This window comes from Paramisgurnus dabryanus, chromosome 5 (genome assembly GCF_030506205.2).
Source record: "Paramisgurnus dabryanus chromosome 5, PD_genome_1.1, whole genome shotgun sequence".
Lineage (NCBI taxonomy): Eukaryota > Metazoa > Chordata > Actinopteri > Cypriniformes > Cobitidae > Paramisgurnus > Paramisgurnus dabryanus.
In genome coordinates, this window is record NC_133341.1 from 22,946,718 (window position 1) to 22,970,756 (window position 24,039).

The 24,039-nt window shown below is 37.0% G+C and overlaps 2 protein-coding genes across 2 annotated transcripts; one reads left to right on the forward strand and one right to left on the reverse strand.

Annotated features, from left to right (window-relative positions):
* Nucleotides 1–3,171: 3,171 nt before the first annotated feature.
* cyp1d1 (cytochrome P450, family 1, subfamily D, polypeptide 1) lies at nucleotides 3,172–9,058 on the forward strand. The gene is made up of 7 exons (XM_065250389.2): nucleotides 3,172–3,292; nucleotides 3,491–4,323; nucleotides 5,328–5,451; nucleotides 6,934–7,023; nucleotides 7,593–7,716; nucleotides 7,826–7,912; nucleotides 8,066–9,058. Exons 2-7 carry the CDS (start codon nucleotides 3,499–3,501, stop codon nucleotides 8,346–8,348), a joined length of 1,533 nt encoding a protein of 510 aa, XP_065106461.1. The 5' UTR covers nucleotides 3,172–3,292; nucleotides 3,491–3,498; the 3' UTR covers nucleotides 8,349–9,058.
* Nucleotides 9,059–9,229: 171 nt separating this feature from the next.
* Nucleotides 9,230–15,360, reverse strand: LOC135732385 (uncharacterized). The gene is made up of 10 exons (XM_065250390.2): nucleotides 15,293–15,360; nucleotides 15,122–15,211; nucleotides 13,606–13,705; nucleotides 13,010–13,202; nucleotides 11,835–12,015; nucleotides 11,557–11,767; nucleotides 10,837–10,997; nucleotides 9,855–10,057; nucleotides 9,678–9,756; nucleotides 9,230–9,571 (listed from the first exon to the last, which is right to left on the reverse strand). Exons 3-10 carry the CDS (start codon nucleotides 13,643–13,645, stop codon nucleotides 9,524–9,526), a joined length of 1,116 nt encoding a protein of 371 aa, XP_065106462.1. The 5' UTR covers nucleotides 13,646–13,705; nucleotides 15,122–15,211; nucleotides 15,293–15,360; the 3' UTR covers nucleotides 9,230–9,523.
* Nucleotides 15,361–24,039: the final 8,679 nt, after the last annotated feature.

Below are 24,039 nucleotides of genomic sequence, written 5' to 3' on the forward strand. Positions count from 1 at the left end.
TGTCGACACGACTTTGTCAAGTCTGCGTTTACACGACTTTGTCAAGTCTGCATTTACACGACTTTGTCAAGTCTGCGTTTACACGACTTTGTCAAGTCTGCATCGACACATCAACGTGACTTTGTCAAGTCTGCAACGACACGTCAACGCGTCTTTGTCAAGTCTGGGTCGACAAGTCAATGCGACTTTGTCAGTCTGCGTCGACACGTCAACGCGACTTTGTCAAGTCTGCGTCGACACAACTTTGTCAAGTCTGCATCGACACGTCAATGCAACTTTGTCAAGTCTGCATCCACACGTCAACGTGACTTTGTCAAGTCTGCGTCGACTTGTGACTTTGTCAAGTCTGCATCGACACGTCAACGCGACTTTGTCAAGTCTGCATCGACACGTCAACGCGACTTTGTCAAGTCTGAGTCGACATGTCAACACGATTTTGTCAAGTCTGCGTCGACACGTCAACGTTACTTTGTCAAGTCTGCGTCGACAGGTCAATGTTACTTTGTCAAGTCTGCGTCGACACGTCAACGTGACTTTGTCAAGTCTGCGTCGACTGGTCAACATGACTTTGTCAAGTCTGCGTCGACTGGTCAACATGACTTTGTCAAGTCTGCGTCGACTGGTCAACGTGACTTTGTCAAGTCTGCGTCGACTGGTCAACGCGATTTTGTCAAGTCTGTGTCGACACTTCAACGTGACTTTGTCAGGTCTGCGTTGACACGTCTTTGTCAAGTCTGCATTGACACGTCAACGTGACTTTGTCAAGTCTGCGTCGACACATCAACGCGACTTTGTCAAGGCTGCATCGACAGGTCAACGTTACTTTGTCAAGTCTGCGTCGACACGTCAACGCGACTTTGTCAGGTTTGCGTCGACATGTCATCGCAACTTTGTCAGGTCTGCGTTGACACAACTTTGTCAAGTCTGCGTCAACAGGTAAACGCGACTTTGTCAAGTCTGCGTCGACAGGTCAACACGACATTGTCAAGTCTGCATCGACACGTCAACTCGACTTTGTCAATTCTGCGTCGACACGTAAACGCGACTTTGTCAAGTCTGCGTCGACACGTCAACACGACTTTGTCAGGTCTGCGTTGACACGACTTTGTCAAGTCTGCGTCGATAGGTCAACTCGACTTTGTCAAGTCTGCATCGACTTTGTCAAATCTGCGTCGACACGGGAGATGAGCAACGGATTCCTATATTTTTGCGGGATATTGATTTTGGAAAAGTTGCCAATAAGACAGAGTGTTGGGAATGATGGAATTCTGTGACTCAGGACGGTAGACAGTGTCTCAGTGACTGTAACCCAAAACGATTGAACTGGTTGGCACTGCCACATGGCGTGCAAATAGTCAACTATGCTACCTAAAGTGCATTGTGAACAAATATCGGTATTGTGTAGGCCCGTTTTGAACATTTTACTTTGGTTGATGTGAGTTCTGTGAATGACTTTATATTGAATAAGCTGCAGGTTTGTGTTATCGGTCATGAAAAATTTGTTCCTACAGATTTGTTCCCAGTACTCAGGGTTGTAAGAAATGGAAATCATTGTATATAGCTGGGAGGTTAATTTTTTTAAGTTTAAAGTTCTTCTATAAGCTGAGAAGGTTGTAATGTAATGTTGGTTGAATGACTTGTTCTCTCCTAACCCCATATTTCTGTGTAAGTGTGTTAAATGACATGAAATGGTGGTTCTCAAATACAGGGTGAAGATGTGTGATTCCTTTTTGTGCCCATGTGGGGAAATAAAGAGGTTTATTCTGTATCATGAATTCTGGGTTGTGCCAGAGTGGTGTAAACTTTGTTTTCTTAATGCAGATTCGTCCATTATTGTCTAATTAGAGATACAGGGTATTAATTGCAATGGCAGTACATATTTATAAAAAAGGGTGTTTTAGGCACTGTGATTCTGCCGGTTAATTAAGTTAAATTCAATAAATTAATCTATAATTAACTTGTATTAATAAAATGCACATTAACACAGGCATAATAATTGAAAGTAATGAAGATGGCATCTCCCACCAGATGTTCATATTAACAACAAAAAGAAAACAACACTGAGCCAGTGGTATTATAATAAACAATAAATTAAATGAAGAAGTGCCTTCTGAGTCCTTTTTAAATATTGCTCTTTGTATATTAATAAATCAAACAGGCACATGATCTATACACAGCACAAAGTTAACTGTACATTATAAAGATGCACAAACACAAGCTACTACACAGTGCAATGCATGTTAAAGCTTTAAAATTGTTGGAAGCGGTGTAAAACATGTAGGAAAACCCTTTGCATTAAGTTCGGCCTGCCCCACAAAGATTTAAGATCTGAGTAATACACACAGACAATTCACTAAAATAATAAATACGGAATTACAGTGCTAACACTGAGGCCCATTTTCATGATCTTGCCTAGGGTCCTAAAACCCCACAGGCCGGCCCTGGGATGAAGCATTGGATTTCATTCATCAGATCAGTTGACAAAACAGTAAATGACAAATATGGGCCAAAATGGAAACCGCCAAAGCATGTTCTATTAATAGTCTCAATTGTAATATTTATTTATTACATATTTTTATATTAGCTTGGCTTTGTTTTTGTATGTTAACATTTTTAAACAATACTTAAACATATCAACAAGTAAAATAAAATAAGTAAAATAAAAAAGTAAAACAAAAAAGTTTTTAGTAGACTATATCAAAAAGTAGCCCTCCAGATTGTTTTATCCATTGTGGTAGCCCTTGCTCACAAAAAGGCTGGAGACCCCTGCTGTTGTTAACGAGCCCTAGCTGACAGCAAAACATAATAATAATAATAATAATAGCCTAATAAATAAAAATGATATAGTTAATGCTATTTGTTTGTTGTTTATTTTGGTTCTTTTAATTATGCTATATTTATAAGAATATTTTTATTTATCCTGATCATTCTTATATTAGAAATTATATTTTGTGATGTACGTGTTTTTTGTTTGTTTGTTTTTACGAATAGTTAACTAAATTAAGGATACCATCTTGTGGAAGTATTATTTTCTGTTCATTAATATTTTGTTATTCATCATTGGTCTTCTTTATTCACGATTGTCAATGGATTACAGCAGCGCATCTGATCGCCACGCCCCTCTCGCGCTCTCTGCTCTGAGAGCGCGTGTCAAGAAGAGAGCGCGTGTCAGTCTAGTTCATGCAGTCATGGTGATGCGCGTTTAGCACGAGCCCTGACCGCAACGCAGCGATTTGTGTGCTATTAAAATTTCTTTTAATACAAAGGTTTTCTATTAAGAGTACTCACAAAGGTATGTAAATAGTTAAAAAATTTTATCACGCAGGTTTCACAACTTTGTGCTTGCTATTCTGTTATTTATCTGTTTGGCTGCATCTTATTTAAACCTATTTTAAAACCTAGATTTAATAAAGTCAGGTATTTTGCATGCTTCTTCATGTTTTATAATGTACATTGTCTGAATAAAGCTCATAATATCCTATTTTTGCAGCCCGTGGCATGTTTCTTGAGGAGATCCTCAGTACATGTGGAGTGACTGTATTCCTCTGTGTCTTTACTCTGCTCCTGCTGGCACTTCATGGTCAGCGAAAAAGACCAGGCTGCATCTTGCCTCCAGGTCCCAGACCATGGCCGCTGGTGGGCAACCTTCTTCAAACGGGGGAACAGATCCATTTGTCCCTAACCAACCTGAGAGCTCAGTATGGAGATGTCTTCCAGATGAAGATGGGTTCCCTCGTGGTGGTGGTTTTGAGCGGTTATTCTACAATCAAAGAGGCTTTGGTAAGGCAAGGAGAGGCGTTTGCCGGACGTCCTGATCTTTTTACCTTTTCTGCAGTTGCTAATGGTACCAGTATGACGTTTAGCGAGAAGTATGGTGAAACTTGGGTGCTTCACAAAAAGATCTGCAAAAACGCCTTGAGGACCTTCTCCCAAGCGGAACCGCGAGCCTCAAACGCCTCTTGTCTCTTAGAGGAACGTATTGGTGTAGAAGCAGTGGAGATGGTGGAGGCTCTGAAGGAGCAAGGAGCTGAGGCGGGAGATGTGGGGTTTGATCCATCCATATTGCTAGTGACATCGGTTGCCAATGTGGTTTGCGCTCTGTGTTTTGGAAAGCGATACGCCTATAATGACAAAGAGTTCCTCACCATTGTCCACATTAATAATGAAGTTCTGCGCATCTTCGCTGCAGGGAATCTCGCAGACTTTTTTCCCATCTTCCGTTACCTGCCCAGTCCATCGCTGAGAAAGATGGTCCAGTACATAAACAGGATGAACGACTTCATGGAACGCAACATCAAGGAACATCTCATTACCTTTGATAGGGTAAAAACAAGAATCTACAATAAACCTAATATCTTGTTCTCTTAAAGCTTTATATCAAAATGAACTACTGTAGAAGTCAAATTGATCTTGCAGTGGCGGCCGGTGACTTCTTTTTTCGAAGTTTGTCACAACATGTATGTAGCCAGTCATGTGTGTGGTTCGTAATTTCAAAATATGTGTTTGCCGCGTCGAGTGAACCTGTGTGCATCCCGTGTTTTGTCAAAATAAATGCCTGCTGCAGACGTGTCTAAAGGGTTTATGATCAAAGAGACGCTCACATTTGCCAGAAGCTCTGCATAATCACGGTTTTGACGCATGTGCAGCAGGCACTTATTTTGACAAAACACGTACGCATATGGTTCACATGACGCAACAAACACATATTTTGAAAACTTGAGCAACACACGACACATATTTTTAATTTGCGCCCTTGAAAGAACAGTTACAAGCCGCCACTGTTAAAAAAGGTTGCACTCCAGCTTCATTCTCAGCATCTGTTTGCACTTTATCAGAAGAACGTAAGGCTATCGTTTGAAGTCAATAATGTCTTCCATGTAAAATCCATTGCAAATAAATAATTATTCGGAAAAATATACAAGCTCCTTAGAAAAAGGGAGCTTTTGCAAGATATATAACCTCAGATTTCCAAGTTCAAGTCTACTGAATGTACTTTTTGATAATATATTTTAATAGTATGTCCTTGTGGTCAAAGTTTTTGTTCATTTTCCATACATTCTGCTCTGTAGCTATAGAACAGTTTCCAAACTGAGCTCTATGCGACTTCAGTTCTTTCTTCAAAGCGCCTGTAAATTGAGCATTTTGTTTATACACACTAAAATGTTCGCATGCACAACTGAATTCAGTATAAACAATTTTTGGGAAAGGAGCACATGCCAGGAACAAGAGGAACATGAATGTGATATAAAAGTGAGTGTAGGCTTTAAAAGGCATCACAGTTTATTTACACGATGAAAGTGAGTGTATTAACATGTGATTTTGTGCAGAACTGTATCCGGGATATCACAGATGCTTTAATTGCCATGTGTGAGGACAGAGAGGAGGACGGGGAAACAGCCACGCTCAGCAACTCACAGATTGTGAGCAGTGTTATTGACATCTTTGGAGCCGGTATGAAACCTAAAAATCAAAAGTGTGAATCAGAGAATGTAAACAATGTGTTCTGGATGTAGAATCTGTTTATAATCTAAATTAAAAACAATTTTTGAAGCGATCTAGAAGCATTATGATTATTTGCATTAGGTAACAATTCATAAACTCAAGCATTTATTCATACAACTGTGCCAACATTATTTTACATATTTCATTGCGGTTTGCCAGACATAAACACATGCCTTCTAGGGCTGCAGTTCTTCTCCATGGGATGCTATTACACTAATAGCTCCGGTTGTTAAAGACATGCATTTACATCCAAAACCAGATGTTTTTTCTGGCTCTGTGCTTTTGTCACAGGGGACAAACTGCAGACTGAATCTCCCAGAATCCGAGTTCTTAGAATTTGCCTTAGATGTATGTTTTTCATCTGGGCTTGGCTCGCGCTAATCATTTCTGTTTCTGCGTCTTGCTAGTTCTGGTTCATTAAAGAGTGTTTAGCAGACCCCCTGTGAGGAGCCCAACTGCTCTTTTTCGTTTTATTAGTAAGCTGAGAATGTTTTCCTCTGGCAACATAGACTTTCTTGCCCACTTCCTATCAATGTGATATTTTTACCATGTGCGTAATAAATAAAGCAGAGTATTTTGTTTATTTTTTATGAAATGCAAATGTATATCCTTATTATCTAAATCAGTGGTTCTCAAACTTTTTCAGCGTGCGACCCCCCTTGTGTACGGTGCATTTTTCGCGCCCCCCCAAAGAAAATTTATGACAAAAACCTTAAAATTTAATTAAACAAAACATTAAATTATACAAAGCAGTGCTGTTGGTTAGTAGCCTTATTTTTTTAGGTAATTACACAGAATTTATTAATGTATTTTATAAAATGTCATAAAACTGGGGTCCCCCGGCACCATCTCGCAGCCCCCAGTTTGAGAACCACTGGTCTAAATTATGTAAGAAATAATTAAAGATGTGCCGGAGTCAGTTATTCCGCTTTACCACGGTTTTCACAAATATTGCTCTGGTGGTTATTTTAAGACATTTGACAGGTTAGTTCAAATGACATAATCAACACCTGTGGAACATTTCTCAACCAATCAGAATAAAACATTCAACAAGCTTGTGGTATAATGTAGAGTATTAAAGGGATAGTTCACCCAAAAATGAAAAATCTGTCATCATTTACTCACCCTTAAGTTGTTCCAAACCTGTATATTTATTGCTTATATTTGTGTTCTTATATATTATATATATTCTTATATGTTTTATATATTGCTTACAGTATATTTGTGTTGTGTAATCAAGCAGGAGGCAAGAGCACCATTGACTTCAATTGTAGTAAAAAAACCATTTGCTTACAAACATTTTTAAAAATATTTTTTTTTTGTGTGTCTGTTTAGCAGAACAAATAATTTTGTACATGTTTGATGGCTACATGATGACAAAAACTATTCCTTCAAGATTTTGATTATAACCAATGGCTTTTTTTCTTATAGGTTTTGACACTATCATCACAGGTTTACAATGGAGCCTTTTGTATCTAATCAAGTTTCCAGACATTCAGGCTAAGATCGTCCAGGAGATAGGTAACTATTCGAAGGAGCCAATTAAAACAATTTACTGTTTATTCAAAGCAAAACGTTTTCCATTATGCATTTGCCTTTCTACGGCTATCCTGCTGCATCCTCGGGAAATTGGATCCCCATTAATCGCGGTTTGTGGTTTGTTATGGGACACACACAGGAAAACCTAAAACAATATAAAATCAGATCCATGATTTGGAAAGCGCTTAGGGGATGTGCAAGAGGTATTAACAAAGGAACAAAACTTTCTCCTCATTTGGCCTCATTTTATTTTGGTCTTCTGTACATGTAGGAATTTTCCACAAACAGTAACTTAAATATGTTCTATTCAAAAGTGCATATGATTATAAAAGATCTGAATATAATTACGTATGAACTGACAAAATTATGCATAATATTTGTGTTTTCTCTTCACATATAAATACAAATTAGGTATATTAGGTAACATAGTATTTAACCAAAGCAAGTTTGGTAGCAGTGTAATGCATTTGTAGTTGTTGTTTTGCCTGTGAATGGTTGTTATCTGCTTTTCAAGGTGTGGTCAGTTAGTATTTGTTGCATGTGTTTTCCAGATAACCAGGTTGGAATGGACAGGCTTCCACAGTTTAAAGACAAGCCAAACATGCCATACACTGAAGCCTTTATATGTGAGGTGTTTCGCCATGCATCCTACGTCCCCTTCACCATTCCTCACTGGTGAGCCTGTGTTGCTAAACTCTTTCTGTTTAGTATCACTTAAAGTCATCATATAAGAGATGAATTACTCATAATATATACCCATTTTTTGTTGCACTGTGTCATGTAGCACAACTGAAAATGTTACACTCAATGGATACTTCATTCCTAAAGACACATGTGTGTTCATCAACCAGTATCAAGTCAACCATGACATGTAAGTATTAGCAGACTCCTCACTGTTTTTGTTTATGTTCTTTTTTTCTTATCTATGTCTCTCTTATTATATACACAATAATGTGTGTATACTATATATTATATTTATATATAATGTACAACTGACTAATCAACTTGCTATATTTTCCAATAGGGAGATTTGGGGTGACCCAGAGTCCTTCCGCCCAGAACGCTTCCTTACCCAGTCTGGTAATGTAAATAAAATGCTTACAGAGAAGGTGATGATATTCGGTTTGGGAATACGCCGCTGCCTTGGTGACAGTTTTGCCCGTCTGGAAATGTTTATGTTCTTAACCACGTTGCTCCACCATCTAAACATAGAAAATATTCCCGGGCAGAAGCTTGATCTGAGCTCCACATTTGGTCTCACCATGAAGCCCAGACCCTTCCGAATAAAAATCGTATCTCGTTACTAAATTAATATATATATTATTTGTCATTATATGAACACCAAATGTACAGAATCACTTCTGTGACAGCTAAGCTTAATACTTTTGAGGTCTATTGGAATTTTGCTGCTGTACCAATCTTTATTCATTATGCATTCTGCTCACATGTTTCCTGTTGCACATACATTATATTTTTCATATTCATGCCATGTTTGTGCTATTGCATGAGGGGTATGTAACTGGTTACTGTGTGTACTTTTAATACATTGAAAATGCTATTTGTTATTTTCAACCCAGCTTTGGGGATGGGTTGTTTCAACACAAAAATGCAGGGTTATTTTAGCCCATTGTTGGGTCAAATAAAAAATGTTCTGGGTTAATTTAACTCAGCGGCTGGGTTCGTCGCTTTTTGACACAACACTGGGTTGAAATAACCCAGAATTTTTTGAATGCAAAGGAAAGTGTGGATTTTATAGCAAATTAAGGTTTGAAAAGTGAAGTCAGTTAAAAAGCTGCTTTTGTTAGAATAAAAAGTGCCTTTAAAAACTTTTAGTGCCTTTTAGAAAGAAAGAATGTATGTTACACAAGAATGTAATTAATGGTGTTGTGATTTTGCAGTAATAAACAAATATTATTGAACAAATCAGTTGTAATATAGTATATAGGACTAATGGATAGTCCTGAATATAATGCATAGTCCTCAGGTTTTTTTTCTTTTATCATTTTATTTGTCAGGTCTGTACAGCTAAACTGTGTTAATCCTTACAATCAAATAAAAACTATAATATATTAAATACAAAATAAAGTAAATTACAATAAATTACTTACTGATTAAAATCTGTTTAACTCTCAGATTATTGCTTATTGCTAAATACCGTATGCTGCATACAGTAGTTATTGTAGTTTTTTAATACACACACACACAGACACACACACACACACAACTTTTTATACAAACAACTAACAGATAACAGATGATAAAGGCCATTGCAGAGACTGCAGTGCATGAACATTTCACATACTGTATGTACTGAAAAATAAAGTTTTCAAAGCCTGAAAGTACTTTAGCTATGAAGGTTAACTTGATGATTGAAGGATTATTTTTTATGGTTTTGTTTATGGATATAGGCTCATGTCCAGGGTTTAGTTTCAGGAAAGAGAAAACAGACATATTTGAAAACAAAGCCATATGTGATTGAAGCTTATACATCTTCTTCCACAGGTTGGCCTGACTTCAGTTTTAAAATCACCTTAAAAGAGGTAAAAAAAAAAAGGCACATGTGAAAACCAAAGATCATAGCGAACAAGCTGAAAAGTGTGTTATTTTGTCAAACTAATGTATGTGTCGGTACATACTTCTTTCAGCTGGGCGATTTCCTTGCTGTCAACATTTTTCTGTGCACTATTGGTAATGGCTTTCACTCGAGTTGCATAGCTGTAATAAGACATTAATATTACAATGCTTTATTGCTTTATATAAATGTCATTCGAAAAGTTATAGGTGACCCTTTCAGTAAGATATTTGCATCTTACATAAGCGAGGTGAGAGTCTCCTCCAGGTTGCAGTCAGATGGGGAGATGTTAAGGATCATGAGGGTCTTGGCGTTGCCTCCCAGCGAGTCTTGCATGAGTTGGGTCAGCTTGTTGTTACGGTATGGAACGTGAGGCTGTTCCATGGATAAAGCTGAAATGACATCTCCCAGAGCACTCAGAGATTTGTTAATAGAGTTTGCCTCCTGGGAGGAAATCCACATAAAATGAGAGACGCATTGTTTGTCACAAGAGAAGACGTACTTGACATGACATATTATCTAGATTTTAAAGGAGCACATCCACATTTTGGGAATTTAGCTTATTCACTGTATCCCCCAGAGTTAGATAAGTCCATACATACCTTTCTCATCTCCGTGCATGCTGTAACTCTGTCTGACACAGCCCCCCAAGCTTAGCTTAGCACAAAGACTGGAAGTGAATGGCTCCAGCTAGCATACTGCTACCAATAAGTGACAAAATAACGCAAACATTTTCCTATTTATGTGTTGTAATTTGTGTAGTCACACTGTGTACAAATAACAAGGTCATATGAGACACACCCATCTTTTAACAGTATACATACTGGGAACTATATTCTCAGAAGACGAAGCACTGCTACTTGTAAGTAGCAGTGCTTCGCCTTCTGAGAATGTATACTGTTAAAAGATGGCTGTGTCTCATATGACCTTGTTATTTGTGCACGGTGTGACTATACAAATCACAACATATAAATACGAAAATGTTTGCGTAATTTTCTCACTTATTGGTAGTAGTATGCTAGCTGGAGCCATTCACTTCCGGTCTTTGTGCTAAGCTAAGCTAGCAGGGGCTGTGTCAGACAGAGTTACAGCACGCACGGAGATGAGAAAGGTATGTATGGATTTATCTAACTCTGGGGGATACGGTGAATAAGCAAAATTCCCAAAATGTGGGCGTGTTCGTTTAAGGCTGAAACATTGGGTGAGTATGAGCTGCAGAAAACCTTTAGCTGGTCGTCTTTGGCTCCTGTTTTTGCTGCTCGTTCACTTCCTGCGAGGTCCACGAGACTAAGCTTCCCGTAGCTTATGGTCCCATTTGTCAGATTACTACTCTTGATCATAATGCCAATGATCAGGTGAGAACGTGAACTTTCAACATTCATCTCTAAAAAAAATACATAAAGGAAAAATAAAACCTTTAGAGCAAAGATTACTCGTACAAATTGTTAATCCAGTGATTGATCCAAATGTTTGGATGGATGTTTGAATTACTTAATTTTGGATGGATGGATGGATGAATGACTGTTTTGATGGATGTTCGGAGGATTTTTTTAATGGATGGACAAACAGATAGATGCATGAGTGTTTGGATAGATGATGTGGGGCGTATTACTGTACATCATGAAAGCCATGATCATTAAAACCCTAAGGGATGGGTTACCGGACAGGGTTAAGATTAATCCAGGACTAGCCTTAGTTATATTAGACATTTAAGTAGTTTATACAAACAAACTTTACAAAAACCAATACTGGTGTGCTTCTTGAGACAAAACAATGGTAACACGCTGACACAGGGAGAACATGCAAACTCCACACAGAAAGGCCACCTGCCCTGTCCAGGGCTAAACAGTAGCTTTGCCAGATCATCATGTTCTGCATGATTGTAAAACAAATAAACCCAAACCATTAAACTTGACTCCTTTGAAGTTGTATTAAGCACATACTTGTTGCTGCGATGTGACGGTTTGCGCAGCCCTGCTCGAATAATGCGAAGAGTTCACCGGCACTGGCTGCCTCCTTTGTCTCTGCTCCCTGGGCAAACACAAGACCCTTTCTGTCCCTCTTAATTTCAATTTTCTTGCTGAATGCCTCAGTCGGGCTTACGAAGAGATCCTGTAGACGATCATTGTACAGCTCCAACATATAGGCTGAAACCTGAGGATGTACAATAGAGAAAGCTATAAAGTCTACCATGGATGTAATCCAATGAATATAACTTTACCTTAAACTCAAATTTGGACTCATTTTCCTGGATGATCTCAAAGATCTTGGTGAAGGTCCTGGGAATGATGCCTGGGTTTCTCCGATCTTTGTCTCCAACCATCGTGAATGTTTTCCCTGAACCCGTATGGCCATACGCAAAGATGCAAACATTGAAGCCATCGATTGCACACTGGATTAGCCTGGGAGAAGTTAGCAACTGATCAGAAAAAGTGCTATAAAATCAACATACTTTACAGTGCACGTGACACAATTTTTGTCATTGGAAGCGTGGCGGAGAGACAGATTTTTTAAATCCCACGTACTGCGTAGGTCACACATATGCGCCTATAGGAAAGTGTAGTATGTAGCCCAGGAGAGGTTGAAAGTCTGTATACATGTACGAGTCAAATAAACAATGGCTGCATCCGAAACCTTAGGCAGGTGCCTTGCTGCCTCGCTGCCTCATGAGGCAAAGACTTTGGATGCATGAAGGCAGCTCTGGGAAAAACATTCGGACAGCCTTCACAGGAAGCGTAATGGAATTCTGTTTAAAATATAAACAGAGAGTGCCTTTGTGATAACTAATCCCATATTTGAAAACTGTCATGCTAATTCATAGAAATTGAAATTCAATTCATGGAAACGCAATTAAAAGGAGTAAAAAGTGAAAAACTTTATTTAAACTAAATTTGTGATCCAGCCACCATTTTATTTTGTCGAAATCGACCAGGCTTGACCAATCACATTCCCCGTGCATACACTGTAAAAAATGTGAAGCATTTTTGTCAAATCAACATATATTTTTATGTCACCTTAACCAAAACTTAAAATATTAACCAAGTTGTTTTAACTTCTTTTTTAACAAGACAATGTAGGTATGTCAGGAGTCAGGAAGTAAAGCAAACAATGGATCCAAATGTGCCTTGATGCCTTACAGCCTTGGAATGCTGCCTCCGAATACATCATTTTAGAGATTTCTGACGCACCCTATACTTTGGAAGGCATAATATGTTCGCAAAACAGACTATACTTTGTGCTTTAGATGCATTCCTGTGGTTCAATGAGTAGAGAATTGCTTTAGCAATGCAAAGGGCATGGGACGCTGATAAAGAAATGTATAGACTTAATGCATTTTAAGTCAGTGTGCATAAAAGGTCTGCCAAATGCATAAATGTAAATAAACAGCGCACTAACCCACTGGACTCCAGAAAGATCTCGTCTTGCATACACTCAGAGTTAAAGATCTTGTCAAACTGAAACTCGCGAGGTCCTCGAGGTGTCTCCAGGATCACAGAGTACTCATCGAGACACGAGACTATGACTTGACTTCTTTTCACCTGCTCTGTACGGGTGAGTGGCCTTATTCGACAAAACACTCTGATCTTACCTGTACAAGGACAAAAATAAAACCACAGACATTAGTTTTAGGGGTTAAATGGTTAACTTATTGCTAAAACTTTATACATGGATAATTATTAACATACATGTATTAAAATATTCCTTATTTAAGCTTTGTAAAGGCATTAAAACCCCTTAGATAAGAACAGAAAATGCCCTGGTTCTTGTTCCTTTGGCATTATGTGTATTACTGTTGGATTTAAATACAACTGCTTAAAAAGAATGTCTGGGAAACCAGTCAATAGTCCGGGAGCTATTTGGCCCGAAGCCTTAGATTACATTGTAAATAGCCGTAAATGGACAATTTTAGTTCATGTTGTGTCTGGCAACAGTTTCAATATAAACACATTTCTATGTCCTCCGTGAAGATATATGAGGGTGATGTTTCATGCCTTTCATGTCTTCCACCATGTTGTAGTATTTCTTTCTCATGGTTCGTTCAGCTGTGTAGTTCTCAACAATCTTCTTGTTTTCTTCTTTGATATGCTTCAACTAAAAAAAATACGAGTTAATGTAAGTCATGAATGGTAGACAGATATAATTCAGTCCTTTTGGCATTTTACAGAGAAGATCAAAGGTGGTATATTATAATGTTAAGTGTATAATATTCCCTGTGCAAATATATTGAATAGATTATAAGGGATAGTTCACCCAAAAATGTAAATTCTATAATCATTTTCTCATCCTCATGTTGTTCTAATCCAGTATGAATTTCTTTTATCCGATGAACACAAAAGAAAATAGTTGACATACCAGCCTGATCTCACGAGAATTCATATTTTACGAGTTGGCTAATTCATATGAATTCATTTGAAGTTAATTGTGCAAAAACGGATGATTCTGATGAAAAACAACAACAATGAAACCAAACACCTAACAAGTGTGCATTTCCAAATGTTAACCATATCATGATTTTTTTATTTTGAGAAATGTTTTTTTTTACCAAAAGTTTTTAACCATACTGATATCTTAAATGTCAATATCTCTGTTTATGTTTTCATAGTTAGTTTTAAAGTATTATAGTTATCTGTTTAAGTGCAACTTTCAGGATTGTTACATCCATGACAGAGAAATGTTACATCCATAATGTTGTTTCTTCCTTATAAATGTGCACACAAAAATAAAATAAAATAAATATTATTTGTTCTTTGAAGAGCAATTTTTTTTTTTAAATTTTTATTATTATGGCTTCTGGTTTATACATTTTAATTCTCGGAAAAGTATGTTGTCTCCCCACAAAAATTGTGTCTTTTTCTCATCCATAGTGTGCATATTTCCCTTATCTTAAATAGAAAACATGAGTTTAGAGTAAAATTTTTCTAATGTCTAGACTCTATAATCAGAGGTTTAGGAAATATGAACAGATGGTTCAATACTGCATATTGGTAATAAATACAATGTCTGAGAAATTGTTATAATTTTTGACTGAAAATGTCACATCCATAATTCTAAAACTAAACATTTTATTTAAAAACAAGTCTTAAAGTCCCATTGCTCTTATTTTTTTATGTAATATTGCAGTGTTTATAAACAATTTATCCGTACAAGTTATTATTTTTTCATAAAATTCTTGTGCCCTTCAATCAACTTCAGTCAACTTGTGCCGATCATTCTCTGATGACCTCAGCTGGACGACTTCCGGTTTACTGGGACTTTACTACCCCATGCGATTTTGCCTTGTAGTAAGTCTCTCGCATTTTTTTATAGACATATATATATTTTGACTGGATAAGGCCCAAATTATAGCCCGACCAACCGAGGATTACATTGGCAAAGCAAAGGTCATCATGTGTTCGATTCCCGGGGAACACACAAACTGATCAAATGTATACCTTGTAATGCAATGTTCTTAAGTGTATTAGTCACCGAATGCGACACCCAAATAGACAAAAGTGATTTAATTTTCACCTCAGTCTGCAGCAACAGCAGCTGCTGGCCCACACTCTTCTCACTCTCAGCGTTTATCAATCCGGTCTTGCGAAAATTCTCCTCAAATTTCTAGAAAGTGTTAAAACATAAGTATGCTGTGAGATTGAATGCAGATAAAAATGAGCATGCATGTGTGAATTTAGGACGTACTTTGACTCTTTCATCCAGCTCTCCTGTACATGCCTCACTCGTGTCAGACCCTATTAATAAAACAAAATAAACACACTATCTATGCTGTACATTTATATGAAAAGTATTAATCATTTACCAATGAGAGTAGGTGAAGCCCCAGCTCTGATGCACTCCAGAGCCACTTGTATGACCTCATGATGTAGTAAACTCATCTGTACTCCATCATCCACCTGTGTCTCGGCTCTGAGTGAACATGTGTTATTCGGTAAGCAGATGTTCATGTCTTTAAGAGTATTATTAGTTATATTCAGACTCTTCAGGAATCATGCAGTGCTCCCACATTTTGTGCTGTATGTTCTCCTCTTCCTCCTGACTCTGGTTGGATTCTTTTATGGTTTGTTGAAGACTTTCTTTTACATCTGCCAGTGTTTTTTGATTGTTCTCTGCCATCAGATCAAACTGCTGCTTAGCCTCCACCAGCTCAACATAAACATGATGACCCTGAAATACAGAGCACAACTATCTGTAACAACAATTATTAAGGTTTTTATAACTCATATGCTCAATATTGCAAGAATATATGAAACAGTATTTGATACACCAGCCTTTTCATCCTGCACTGTCAGAAAACCCCCTTTTAAAAGTAGATCTGTGTATCTAATGCATGCATAACATTAATAAATCAGAGGCACATATCTACATGTAACATGTAATAGTAAAGTACATATTAGGACCTTTAAAAGGGATCAGTTTTTGTACTCATTTTTTGACAAAGAGTGTGGATAAGTGAGTGAGACCAAGTGGTCTGTAAATTTGTTTAAATGACCTTTTGAATCTTTATTAATTTATTAAATCTCTATTGACTTTATGGAAGCTACACATTTTGTATTTAAATTGTCCTAACGTATTACATTGTGTTGAGTCATCGTGTGAAAAATGCAATAAAAACATTTTTATGAATGGCATTTAATGAATGTAATTAATAAGCACCTGTTTAATAACAGCACTAAGGAGGCGAGCATATGCTGACTGTTCAACAGAATTTATCACACCCTCTTCTCCTTCCAGGAGCATTGAGATCTCTTTCTCCCTCTTTAAAAGGTTATCCTTCAGAACCTCAAGAAGAGCCTGTGCTCCCTCTAGTGGCACATCTGAGTCACTGCAGCACTGATAGCACAAAGCATAATAGGAAATGTCAAACTCAATTAAAATTATAAATAATACTTTTTGTTTAATTTAATTCTTCAATAAATAAATACTACTGTTAACATACATTAGTTGACATTCAGATTCTTCAAATCCATTCTTATACACAATGACAACAGACTGAATGGCTTTAAAGGGCCAGCTGACCCAAAAATGAAATGCTGTCATCATTTATTCACTCTCATGTTGTTACAAGCTTGCATTAATTTCTTTGTTGTGATGAACACAATGAAGATATTTTGAGGAATGTTTATAACCAAACCAATCAGAGGCCCCATTGACTTCCATAGTATCCTTTTTCCTACTATAGGAAGTCAATATGGCATAACCGAAAATGGGTAAAGAGGCGGGACATGGGTGAAGCTGTGGTGGCTGGTTGCTGAAACCACGCCCACCTAGCTTGATTCTAGTGACAGCAGTGGCAGTTCACCCTTCACTCAAGTGGCCACACCCTTAATTATGCAGAACTTTAAGGCTTAATATAATTTAAACAGATGAGTTACAAAGAATTCACCATCCTCACAGTTGTCAAGAAGGGCAAAATGAGCTATACAGTCCAAAAACACTTTTTGTACCAGGCTCTTAACATATTTATTTCTGCTGTAAAGTTGGGCATTTTACATGAAGATCTATGGGAATTGACTCTAGACCAGTCTATTAATTGAAGTTTAGGTCACTTCCTTGTTCCGAAGGTTCCCCCTTGGTTTGTAGTGACATGAGAGTGAGTAAATGATGACATAATTTAAAACTTTTGGTGAACTATCCCTTAAGAACAGATCTGAAGGCTCTTTAGGACTAAATTGTGATATCACTGAAAATCAGAATTTCTACCATTTCATCAGCTAAACTTTCTTTCTTCTCCTGAGAGGCCTGCAGCATCTCCTGGACCTTCCCCATCTCTGCCCTGGCCAAATGCAGCTCCTGCAGTGCTGTCACAGAAGCCAGAGATCCAACAGCTTTCAAATTACCTTTACATATCTTTATTTGTACCACTTAAAGGCGGAGTGCATGATTTTGTAAAAACACTTTGGAAAAGAGAGTCGGGCAGAGTACCAAAACACACTTAGCCAATCAGCAGTAAGGGGCGTGTCTACTAACCAACATCGTTGCCTGAGTTGCGTATGTGTGGGACGGGTCTATCAAAAGAAGGTCCAGATTCTATTGAGGTAGGGCGTGTTTGTTTAGGTGATTTCAAATATTGTCTTTCAGAGATCATGCACCACGCCTTTAAACAGAACAGTGTACACATTTTGAAAAGCCTGATTGAAACACATGCTATGAGTAAATGCCACTTTTCGTGATTATATTTCTTGGTTGTAAGTGATGACTTCTGATTAAAGCCTTTGCTAAAGTAATTTTGTTTATTACCCAGAAGAGGTGCCCCTCAACCACCCACCACATTGCAAAATCATTGCAAGAAGCAAAGAAAGCATGCCCTGATAGTATATAGCATACTGGAAATATTTGTCACCATGCCTGTGAAAACTCAGCTAAAGTCATTTTTTGTGATTTACTGTTTGCTAAATGTATCCTACATAATGTAAAGAACATTATGTGCAAATATAACCTCAATATCTTTAATATTGACTGAGTAAACTCATTGAGTGTCAAAGATTAAAATGAAAGTGAATTCAATAACTAAAATTTAACTTTGAAGCTCCACATCTCAATTAGATTATGAGACTATAGCCTGATTTTTAGGCAGGGCTATTTGTAGGCCTATTGCACTCTTACTTGATGCCTGGTGGTTATGAAGGAGATCCAGTCTGGAGGAAAACAATTCCATCAACTTGTTCTGCAAAGGTTTCCATTGTTGCAATAAGTCCACGATTTCTCATAAAGCATTTGTCTCAAATGTCATAGTCTAATGATATAATACTGTATAGTAGCGGTGTAACGATATTTCGCAAAACACACTAAATACCTGTCCGATATGGTCTAAACCGTAAGGACGATATTATGCACAATCATGTCATACTACGGCTATTTAGAAGTCCTTGTCAATCTGAAATCACTGAAAGTTTGAGTCGTTTATAACATGCATTTGAAAAAGCAACACTCGTCAAATATAAGCATTATAAATAAAAAAAATTTATATCATGAAAATATCTGTAAATGTTTGAAGTGCAGAGATATAAAACCGCTTAATTTCTTAGATGGCCTGTGCATGCTACTTCGTCTGCGGCGCATGTTGAGTCTCTGCATGAGAGTGCCATCTGGCGTTTGGATGTAGCGACATTTCACCATAATTCATTGAAAAGCGTAGCAAGCAGAATCGCACAATGTATCGTTACACCCCTACTGTATAAACAATACAGTAAATCTGTCAATACAGTAATGCAACACCTTTTCTTTGTCCCATGCTGCTAAATTGTCTTGGTTCCTCTGCTGAAGTACTGTGTGCTGCTCCTGAAGTGTTTCATTCCGACTCTCCAAATTCTGATCAGAGGACGGTAAACACCTCACACATGAAAAAAGCAGATGACATAACTATGCCATAATTACTTACATATTCATTATTAATAATAATCTTTAAAGTAAAAGAGAAAGGCATGATGAATCTGAATTGGGGATTAAATGTGCCATGTTTATGACAAGGAAGAAGCAGAACAAATTTGATGATGCTCGTGACTCACCCTGACCTTCTCTTCCCAGTAGGCATTTTTTCTGGCCACCTTTTCCTGGTAAATATCCAAGATTCTCTTCAGATTGTTAAGCTTATTTTGGTAATATGTCCTAATTTTAAGTGTTGTTCTTTCCTATACAAAACAAACAAGGAAATATCTAACCACATTTTTTTTCGTATTTCTATCTATCTTTATGATCATCTTTGTCACCTGATTTTCTCGTGATGCTATAAGAAAGTTCTCCTCCAGTTCCTTAATCATATCCTGATGTCTGCTCCTCATTGCCATCATATCATCTGTCATCTGTTGATATGATTTGCAGGAAAATTATTAAATATGTAGAATACATAGACAGAAAACATGGTTGGGTTAATTTAACCCAATGGGTCCTTTTTGACCCAACACTGGGATGAAAATAACCCATTATTTTATAGAGCGTAGTACAGTGAAATGTTAGCGCCTTATAAAAAAGTGAAATAGTCTTTGAGACTGCTGGAATATTATAATAAAAGTGATATCAACAAAATGTACAATATGCTAAGCCCATTTTTATAGTAAGGAACCACGCTGGGAGGGCTATTTCTCCCCTGACATGTTACAGCTCCACCCCATAACTTTTTGGTTAAAATGAAAGCTAATTATAATGATTTATTATCACAATACAAGAACTAAAAAATACATAGTGGCAAAGACAATCCAAGCTCCTACATAGTCCATTACTGTGTTTATAGGATCATTGTTCCATCTTATAGTAAAGATTGTGGGTTTTAAATGAGCACAACAACTAATAGATGTGTACCTGTCACGTTAAGTAAAAATGGGTGTGCACTAGAACCTGTTGAGATTTGTCCATATGAGATCATGATAAGTAGTGAGTTCTCAGTTTCAAGAGGTGACTGTAAAGGTTCAATAACAAACAAATCTCTAGTCTAGTCTTAAATGGGCTTTTCTCCCAGAACAACCAGTAACATGTGACATCAGATGGAACATCCCATCCTCACCCTATTCCCTAAGGGCAACAAAGGGCGTGACAGACACATGACTGGTGGTGCAGGAAGTACAACTCTATGTCTAATAAAATCATTGTTTTCTTAGGCTACATGTCTGATAGATAAAAAAAAAAACATGTCAAAACCATGCACACATATACTGTACCATTCTGCCATGTTTTTAGACATGTACCATTATAGCATCATGCTATTTTTAAAGTAATATAGTACTATTTTATAACTACATACAACTATACTTTTAAAAGATATTACACAATAGAGAGTACAAAATATTGTACGTTTTAGCCCTTATATCCACATACTTGGCTTATGCATAGCTTGGCAGAGTCGTATGGAATAAACATCTTGACATCCATTGGAGTCTGATCTTCACAACCCCTTACTCCTGCTCACAGATGACACAATTGATGCTAAAAATAAAGTGTAAAACCTTTTAAAATGAATTTTTATCTTATATTTTTCTCTTTCCATACCTTTGGGGGTGGAATTTGGATTTTTATGTTGGCCTGTGCCCATCCAACGTTTGAAGGGGTTCCATCGGAATTTACCTTTCCTCAGCCACGTGACCTCACGTTTAGCTGGACCTTTAAATATTAACATGCTGTTACAGTGACACTTCTTTCATCAGGGCAGTCTGGAGCTTATTGTACATCATTTATAAACACAGATGAGAATTGTTCTTTCATGAAGTATAGCTTGCTTGTTGAAATAAACTTTGGGGTACTGTATGTTAAATATAACTTGTGGCAATGGTTCTGGGTATACACAGGTTATATCCCTATAGTGGGAAACCACCATAAAAGATGAATTTATATAAACCTATATTTAGAATTGGGAGTAATTTGGACTTTAGCCATATGTGTGTTCTCTTTAGGAATTATAGACAGTTTAGATCATCTTCTTATTATATGTTTTAATGTTTATCAGTTATTTTCATAAAAGTCTCTTTAATGTTAGATAAACAACCATGTAAAGTCAACAATAGTATAGTTTAACAATATTAAGTAAGAAATCATAGACAAAAGACATAAAAATAAAACATGTAATAAAACATTGATCTTTATTTTTGATTCCTTTATTTATTTCCATTAACATATTTAGAGTATTTACTTAAAAATTAAACAAACAAAGTTAACAATTTTGACTTTAAACACTAAATAATTTACATGATTTTAAATGATTTCTGTTGTGCACAACAATATATGAACATGTTTAGACCTTGGGTTTATCGTTAAGTTTGTTTAACCTATTTCACTTATTTTTCTTTCAATTATTGTTTCTGTCTCTTCCTGTGACACTTTCAGAAGTGGGATAAACATCATGTTGCAACGTTCCAGACTTTCTTTCTTTAAAAAAACAAAGGGGGGGGGGGGGATCTATGTAAAAAAACACCAATGCTTTTAAAGGTTGCAGGAACACAAAAAATATGTTAGAATTAGTTTAGGTAGTGTTAGGATTACAAGGTTATGATTTAAGATTAATTAAATTTAAATGTTAGATAAACTTGCACAATGTTTGAGGTTTGCACTATATTTAGGTTATAAGAAGGTGACAGGGTTTAAAACTCACCTCTATTTTTATCCTGATCTAAGAGTGTGTTACGGAAGTTACATGGCCTACGCCGTTGGACCTCTTCTCTCAGGTCTGGCACACTGCCTGGCAGTTCCTCTGATTTTGAAACAGTGGCATGGGAAAGCACCACCCGGGTGGTGCCCACTTCATCATCCTGAGATGAAAGGTTAGTGGTCTCCCAGGCACCTACAGTATAGAGATAACCAAAGAACACACCAAACCTCCCATGCAGTAACACTCAATACCATTTTTCTACCAAGCACATTTCATTAACAAGAAAAAGCAAAAGCATATTTCCTAATTAACAAAAATATATATAGATAAATGCTTCCCATTTACAGTCCAAGAAAAACCTTTATTGCTAAAAATATAATGCATATATGACTATATATGACAAATATGACTAAAGTGATTAACAGATGAACCAGCATGAGCTGTATGCTTGTGTTTGTGTAATATTTACGTGGCCTTGCTGCCGGGGCAACAGTATGGTTACGTAATTTCCTGCCCATGAAGTTCAAAGACATGGTCACATTTTCTGTTCCAGAATCGGCATACATGATGCCAAAGTGATTGTATCTCTGTTTTAGTTTGACAACGGAAACAAAACACGTCACAATGATATCTAAAAAACTCTGTTAAATAGAAGTCATGCTCTGGGGTAACTGTGATAGCAGGATTCCTCCACAGTGTCTACTCGCATGTAACCACACAGGGAACATTACAATACATTACAATATGAATATAAAAAAACATTTAACACCAGCAATTTAACGTCTATATATTTTAGACAAATAAATATAAATATAAAAGTCTATGCACTGTAAGTACCAATAAAACATGCTATTAATACGGATTACCACACATTAGACAGATATGTTTATTAAACGGTTTTGCTCTAGGAAATCGATTTAAGAAAATTAATAATGATCTGCAATTTAGAGAAATTACCTTAATTCCAAGATGACACTAGATTGCAGGTTGCGCCAAGTATATCTGGCTGAAAACCATGGTAGAGGAAAGGTAAAACTGGAAGGATGCTTGTTTTTGTAAGGAACAGAACTCTCAACACTTGTTAAATATTAACTTGTGTGGATGAGGTTTCATTGGGGATTAGTTTACCTGAGGGTAGAGATTGTTACTAGATCCACAGTGGTCTGTTTCTCTACTAATGCTGTATTGTGGTCATCTGACAGGTTTGTGAATTACTGTCTTTACTGGCTCATATATCAAATGTTCATCAGGACCTGCTTGATATTTCCGCACCCACCTGTGCTTAGTTCTTATTTAAAGAGTTCTTATCCTATTTTCAACTTTTTAAAATTAGAGCATTTAATTATATACATTTTAGTGTTTGTCCTAGTGTTATCTTATAGCCCACTTTGTCCTGTGTTGTCAGCCACACTATGGTCCTGGAAGAAAAAAATTATATGCTGTATACAGTATGCCTGAAATGACAATAAAGTTACACTGATTTTCCTTGAACCAGCTAAGCCTATAAAGGCACAGAATGGGCAATAGTATTAGTTCTGTAAACCTATATTAAAACTGTTAGAGATGTAGGCTAGTATTGTATTCTTGAAAGTATTCAGGCTAAACTGGTTTGGTTTGGTTTATGCTGTTCTTCTTCTTTAGGATTCCTGTCTGTTAAGAGACCACAAATGCCATCCTCGAATCAAGCTTACATTTATTTATTTATTATTTGGGTAGAGAGCCGCTTGCTGTATTTAAAGGGTCAAATTAAACAAATCCTCAAAAAAATCTCTCCAAAATTTAAATTTTAAAGTTGTAGTGGTTAAAAAATAACGTACTGGGCGGAGTCTGTAGAAAGCCCCGCCCATTTGCGTCTGTGGCGTTGGAGTTGGTGGAGTGTATAAATCTATGGGTGGAGCCGTGGAGCCAAAACTACTGGGCGGAGTCTGGAGAAAGTGTTGCAGTAGTCTGAATCCCATACACCAGCTTGACAGTGGCAAACAGAATTAAAGATAACAAAGTTTTTTTTAGTTCAAAACGTTGCGGTATGTTTGGGGATAAAAAAGTTTTCATTTGGTACGTCGATTAAAAATGTCAAATAAGTTCTAGCCTACTTTTTAGACATAGGACTAGGTTATTGCGCAGTTGGAGGAACTGCGTGAATGATCCAACAAGTAGCCAAGGAAATAAATAGTTATGCTGTGTTTAGGCAATCCAAAAAGGGTTAACATCATACATTTTATATAATATTATAGATAGGTCAGACATTGGGTTTACATGATGGTTTGGTGAGTATATAAAAGATAATGCAAGAAGATGCGTTAGGTCAGTCATACGTGCCAACAACACATCTAAAACAAAACAGCAGGACTGTGTT

Excerpts from the sequence above, each read along its gene's own strand:
- LOC135732385 (XM_065250390.2), bottom strand. The coding sequence starts at position 13,645 with ATGAGAAAGAAATACTACAACATGGTGGAAGACATGAAAG. Across the intron at positions 12,016-13,009 it reads ATCTTTCTGGAGTCCAGTGG|GCTAATCCAGTGTGCAATCG; the intron begins GTTAGTGCGCTG and ends AACTTCTCCCAG. Across the intron at positions 9,572-9,677 it reads AAATCGCCCAGCTGAAAGAA|GTGATTTTAAAACTGAAGTC; the intron begins GTATGTACCGAC and ends ACCTCTTTTAAG.
- cyp1d1 (XM_065250389.2), top strand. The coding sequence starts at position 3,499 with ATGTTTCTTGAGGAGATCCTCAGTACATGTGGAGTGACTGTATTCCTC. Across the intron at positions 5,452-6,933 it reads TATTGACATCTTTGGAGCCG|GTTTTGACACTATCATCACA; the intron begins GTATGAAACCTA and ends TTTTTCTTATAG. Across the intron at positions 7,913-8,065 it reads TATCAAGTCAACCATGACAT|GGAGATTTGGGGTGACCCAG; the intron begins GTAAGTATTAGC and ends ATTTTCCAATAG.